General features: G+C 45.8%; 1 protein-coding gene across 1 annotated transcript; it reads right to left on the bottom strand.

The window, feature by feature from the left end:
* Positions 1-1,875: 1,875 nt before the first annotated feature.
* On the bottom strand, positions 1,876-4,990 carry LOC146178577 (uncharacterized). Its single transcript, XM_084579783.1, has 2 exons — positions 4,877-4,990; positions 1,876-2,245 (listed from the first exon to the last, which is right to left on the bottom strand). The coding sequence occupies exons 1-2, from the start codon at positions 4,889-4,891 to the stop codon at positions 1,919-1,921; spliced, it is 342 nt and encodes a 113-aa protein (XP_084435909.1). The 5' UTR covers positions 4,892-4,990; the 3' UTR covers positions 1,876-1,918.
* Positions 4,991-6,423: the final 1,433 nt, after the last annotated feature.

A 6,423-nucleotide genomic window follows, 5' to 3' on the forward strand; every position in this document is an offset into this window, starting at 1 on the left:
AGAAAGCGAGTACGAAAAAACGCCGCAAGGTGTCGCCTTGCAAAAAATCCTCCAAAAAGGCGAGCCGCCGGAGGGAAGTGTACTCCAGCGACACGTCGTCAGAGAGTGACTCGGATGACCACAGACCGAGGCGCAAAATGAAGCTAGTGAAGAGAGGTAAAAAAGCCAAGCGCAAGAAGTTCAAGTGAAGGGCTCGGTGTCTTGTCCGTCACTCAGTAAATGCATTCTTTTGCTAATTTCTGGAAACCGAGAAAGGTGCAGTCAGCCTTTGCGAGGACAGACAAGGCATTGACTTAGGACTTTGTATAGCTAACATTCTCTAGCTGCGATACAATGCGACAAGTCCTGCCTTGCTCACTGACAAGCCCAGTATACTGGCTTTGCCGTTCCTAACGCAATATCACTTTGAACTGCAACTTTTTGGTCATGAGCGATTCTTTTTTCTATTTCAAGGCTATAATTATCAATCCCGAAACGTTCATCCATGAGACACGAGAACGTGGCTGACCTACTTTTCACAACTTGCATAAGAAGTGACCCAAAAGAAAGAACACCTTCATTCGGGCTGCTAATGTCTTCTTTGTGCCGCCTTGACAACTTGACTACGACCTCGGTTCCGCCAATGTTCTTTTGCTGCTACCAAGAAAGGGCTTCGACTGGCTGCGACACATTTAAAGTGACCACCGACGATCTGTACAGCGTTTCTGCTGCATGCGATGAGATGTACTACAAGCGGAAGAGATTTTTGTTTTCTGGTAGTGTGGTTGGTGGGGGTGGTGATGGTTTTGTTTGCGTATGAGATTGCGTGTGAATGCGATGAGTTGGTTGTGTGTTTGAGTGCAGGTTCCGAACTGAACATAGCATGCGTTCCCTTCACTTTGAACTGTGATTTTCTTTCTCCGTGGTATTCCTAAAGACCTTGTTATCGCTATCGTCACCTATGGCATGTTTTCCAGAACGGTCATATTGGAGGATTAGGTTTGTTTAACGCCATACAGTTTAATAGTACCGTCATCGTGCGAATTCTCCACCAAGAAAACTCCGTAAAACTTAGAACATCGGATTGGCTACTGCTTCAGGAAAACTCTGATTGGGCTTCTGAAAGACAAGTGCTTCTGTATGGCTCCAATTGCTTGCAAAATAAATTGTTGAAATAGTACACCTTACCTTCTTAAATATAACGTATTAGTACTCCTCAAAGAAAATTAGTGGAATAAATGATAAACTATTAATAATATGCTTCAAAAAAGTTTGTTCTTGGCCGATTACGATACCAAACGCATGCATTGGCGTCATCGCTACGTTGAACATATGATCTAGTGTGTGAGGCACATAGCTAAACGCACCCAGACGCTAGGCTGACGTGTGCACATGTGCAGGAGTGCTCTGTGCATCCTTGGAAGTCAAGCTTGAGCTTAGCATATATGCTAGAATAGCTTGAACGCGCTGGCGGGAAGCAGGCATAAATGATTTGTAATAAACATTAGCCCAGAACAGGCAATATAGCAAAGATGTTTTTACGCCTCCTTAAGGAGCTTCGCACGTTGCTCATGTGAGCACTGTGTTTCGTAAATGGCCAAAGGCTGGAGCCAAACTGATTTGATCCTGTATATTGTTAGTCTTCGTTTATGGCTGATATAAACGTGTTTCAGCGATATATGCGAAACTACCCGATTTTGGCATCTTAAAATGAGGCTGGACGCGTGCTATAATATTGTTAAGTGTTTATTTGAAAACCGTTTCTAATTTTATTGCACAGGAAAGGAACAAAATGACACAGATAATGGCGTGCGCTGAAACATCACTAAGGTCCTGGTCTAATGCAATCCGATCCTGGTAACAAACAGGCATTCATGTCAGTACGGTTCACCTCGATACATCACACAGCGCGAAGCACAGACCTTCCAACGCGCTTCTTTCACCACCATCCGTAACCTCCGTAACCTCCGTAGCCACCGTAACCACCGTACCAAGGCCCTCCATATCCGTATCCGTACGAGGGGTAGCCATATCCATAGCCGTGGCCATAGCCATGGCCGTAGCCGTGACCGTGACCGTATCCATGACCGTAGCCGTAGTGTCCCCGACCGTGATGGTGGTGAAGACCTGCCAGACCGAGGAGACCGAGCCCGCCAAGGCCGCCCAGTCCGGCGTGGCTTAACGCGGTCAGATATAGGAGTTTCTTCGTCTTGAACGCTGTGGTGCTTGTCACCAGCAACAGCAGCAGCAGGTAGGTCAGCGTCTGCTGCGGTGCATTAAACAATAAAGGCAAGCATCATCGCAACAAATTCTTCAAAGGCTTCATATCAATTTCGAAGTAAACTACATTATTTTTTATGCATAGTCACAGAAACACATTGCAGCATGTAGTTCCACGGGAAAGAATTGTTTTCAGCGCGAGCAAGCAAACCATACTCATATGAATAGACGAGCGTGCGAATGTTCGCCGGAGCACCAGCTAATTGGCTATAAAGAAGTTTACCACCTTGTCAAGTGTTCTCCGTGACTCTGTTGTTGTTGTGGCTGTAGGAAGAAAAAAAGAAAACGCACAGGCCTGCTACTGGCTCTGTAGCTGAGCTACCTGCGCTGCCTCGCGCGGACAGAAGAGAGAAAGTAGAGAAGAAAGAAAAAGAAGAGGGAGAGAAAGACGCGCGCCGCAACAGCCGTCGTCCACCACCGATGAAGCGGTGGCGGGTGCAATGACGGCTTACAACAGATCAAAATTCGGTGTCAGGCTAGTCCCCGCCGCAATCAGTGGTGATCTACTTATCCCAGCCCCATCAGGGCCAGGATCAGCCACCCTCCTCCCCCTCCGTGACTCTACATCAGTATTCAACGCCATTTGAGGTGCCCTCACCACATCCACTTGCTTATAAGGTAAAGGTGATATTGCTTACGTTGTTTCCTCAGTTATCATGCCATCAAAACGATATACTAAGATAGAAGCCTTAACCATTGAAAATAAACGGGTTAATCATCATCAGTATCATAATCGGTGATGCCATCGTGCTCATGATTTCGCATTTCAACACGAGCTTCGAAAGCGCTAACAGTAACAGAAAAAATATCGAGATATTAAACAGTAACAGAAAAAATATCGAGATAGTTGCCGAGACGGCAAGGATAGTGTACACCGTTGCGATTATTTTTCTGTATAAAAGTATGCACCTAAATAATTTTCTTGGGCAAGATGACAAGCATGTTAGTGAAGCTAGTCTATGCATAACTTAGAAATAACCGCTTCAGCGTCAGAAAAAGCTGGTGTGCAGTTTCCCAACATGCTTGGTCTCTCCAGTTTTGCGCGCGTACAGTCTTTGTCAAAAGTATACGGCCCAAGGATATTTGTTCTAAGCCCAGTAACGAGGCTCGTATAGCAACTCTATCGCTCGAAATCTCGTAGATGATACATCTCACCCTCGTTTTCCCCTCTAGTTTACATTCATAATCTAGCATTGCTGCCAGCAGCCACATTACAGTGCTTAGAAGCGAACCTCTTGGGTCGCATACTCTTGACAAAAACATAACATGTACTACGTGTCTGGAAAGCGTTCGGCCGATTTACAATGAAACTTTCGGCTCTATCAGGACTAAAAGGCAGCTGCCATCAAGTGTGCGTTTCGACAGCCTCAGTAAAATCCAACAGAGTCTGTGCACAACAATAGTTTTGCGTAAAAACACAAAACTAAGTGCCTAAATGTTTAATAATATGTATTAGTTTATTTACCCATTAGACAAATACTGCAGGAATGGTCCCTAGAGGAATAGCTACAGTTATGCATCTCGAGGGTGTCTGAGGCCCAACAAACAAAAGATACCAGTCGGGGAGGAAAGCAAAACCAGTGAACCGGTGCCGTTATGTAGTCTTACTTTAGGAATCTTATACCAAAGGTTTAGCTCATAAAAGTGCAGCAAATAGAAAGTTTATTGTAAAACCCAATCCAAATAACTGACAGAACGATAACATATATAAATTAAAGGTTATCACTGAAGCCAGAAGGCTCTCAGCGGGCGAATTGACGATGCTCGTGACTGAAAAACGAGAGAGGTGACCAAAATGTCCAGGGACCTGGTAGCAACAACAGAGGCGAGATCATTAAACTGTGGATTTGAAGAAAGCCGAGGCAAAGGAGAGCTCGTACCCATTGGAAACTCAGTTTGTATCAGTGGTACAGACGATCAGACCTTGAATCTCCCAGACTGCGTGGCGGATGCACAAAGAACTAGGTCGCCACTGCGATATCGTCTACAACAATCATACCGCTCCCATTACGATAGCTGGTCGAAGTATTTCTTCCAATAAGCTCTGTAATGACGTGTTGTTTGACCCGATCAGACAGCAGTCAGCCAGCAAATAGTTCGAACAGCTTTCATGTCTGCTCTGTTGCCTTTGTAGAAATTTTCCAGGCATCTTATCACTGAAGGAATCGTAGCGCGCGGACAAAAAATAAGGTTAGGGTATCATGAATATATGCTGTTATAAAGCATTCAAGAAAAGCTGCAAGAAGCCGTCCAGACTATACGCGGCAGAGCGTAGCCTTTGCTTGTCTGAATTTGCTGGCGACAAATGGCGCAGCCATCCTAGAAGGCTGCACTTTCTGTTCTGCCTATTCATTGCAGCCATTACCCACTAGTATAATATTCTTGATAAGAAGTAGGTGAGAAAGGATTCTGTTATGACCCCAAACTATTTAAAGAATTATGTGATAGCTTTAGAGTTACACTGATCGCATATAAACCTGTCACAGGTGGAGCTGTCCCGGTAGAAAATTTCTAGCGTGCTGTACGTGATCGAGACCATACACCTCTAAAAACACTGTCGTCAAGAAAAACGTGTTCACGTCATCCGGGAGCACAAAAAAAAAATCGGCAAACTCACCGCAACAAGCTTCATGATACAACTCAAACTCTTTGAGACCCGTCGTCCTTATATTGTCTTCGCAGCAGCAGCAGAAGCAGGAGCTGGCTCTCACGCTCCGGTCCCCGCGCGCCGCCTTCCTCTGCCAGAACCCAGAAACAGCACGCAGATTCGGAGGGGTCAGTCGACGCCAACATCGGAAAGTTTCTTTTCCTCCCCCACCGCTCACCGAATGACGAATCAGCGCCAGCCAATGCGGGCCAGGCGTGGCAGCCCAATGATTTCGGGCGCGAGCAACTTTCGCCCTTGTTTCCGCAGGGTGGAAAGCAAGCGTTCCGTACCGGCGATGCCGAAACGCGGGCCCAAAAACACTTAATTCATCCAGAGAGGAGCAGCGCGCGCACTCAGCACAGAACGACGGAGAACACACGAATGTGCCGTATATACCCAGAATTAAGCCTAGTACTTTAAAGAGTGAAATGAGCTGTTGGTGTGTTGATCGCCTTTCTCCGGTGACTCGAGGCTCTTGCTTAGAACCAATATCAATTTCCTTGTTTATTTTCATTATTTTTTTCTTTATTTCAAATGCTCAAAAGCTTGAGTCGATTTTAATTTGGGCTGATCAGAAAAGTAGACGCAAAAAATGCAGTCATACGTGAACACAGCACAAATTGCGCCCAGTTGTATATTGTTAGCTAGGGGTTCCTTGGAGCTCTGGTCATCTGCAGTCGTTAGGATGACCGTAAGAAGGCGACTCGCCTCCGCGAGGGAGAATGCTGCTGGAGTGGCACTGATGCGTGCAGTGTTCGTGACCTGTTGCGGGTATTGTAACTGGTGCAAGGAGCGACCCCAGTTCACCAACTATCACGGTCACTCTTCCTTCGTAATTCGAGAATAACTAGTTGACTAGCTTAGGCTTTCTTTAGAACATTTAAGTGAGCTATTTTGAGACATTATAAGGTGTTGCTTCCTAAGTATAGTGGCTCATTTACTGAACAGCTCAATTAGGCCTTTCAGGCACTGATCTAAAGTTTTTAAATACTTAGGATTTCGTCCTCCAAAACTGCCATGATCTCATAGTAAGTGGATCGTCAACCATTAAAGCCGATAAATTAGCATATATGAATGTAAACTTCTCTGAAATGATAAAAATTAACCCTATGTGCTCCGTGGAAAGCGAGAGCCCCGCGGGAAGAGATCAGAGCTTTCAAGCGCTGCTGACAATCGCGTGATGATTAAACTTGAGTATTCGTGGTACTCGGTATGCATGTGCCTCTTGTAGGCTTTTGGGAACCACCTGTGTGCGCTGTTTCTTTTTATGTTATTATTTGTCGCCACAGTCTAGGCAGCAAGAATAAAAGGCCAGCAGCCCCGCACAGCCTGCTTATGTGTTTGGAGGTACGGGATTGTGTGTACGCGCGCGTTTTTGTCTGTTTGCCATTTCCATTAGGCGTGGTTTTGCCCCCTCCATGCGGAACCAAAACCGCAGTGGTCATTTATCTTTGCCGCGCGCTGTGCCAGGTCACTGTTGTTCGCGGCAGAAAGCCACTGTTGTCGCACAGAGGGAA

Source organism: Amblyomma maculatum, chromosome 9 (assembly GCF_055883805.1).
Source record: "Amblyomma maculatum isolate TAMU_Amacu chromosome 9, ASM5588380v1, whole genome shotgun sequence".
Taxonomy (NCBI): domain Eukaryota; kingdom Metazoa; phylum Arthropoda; class Arachnida; order Ixodida; family Ixodidae; genus Amblyomma; species Amblyomma maculatum.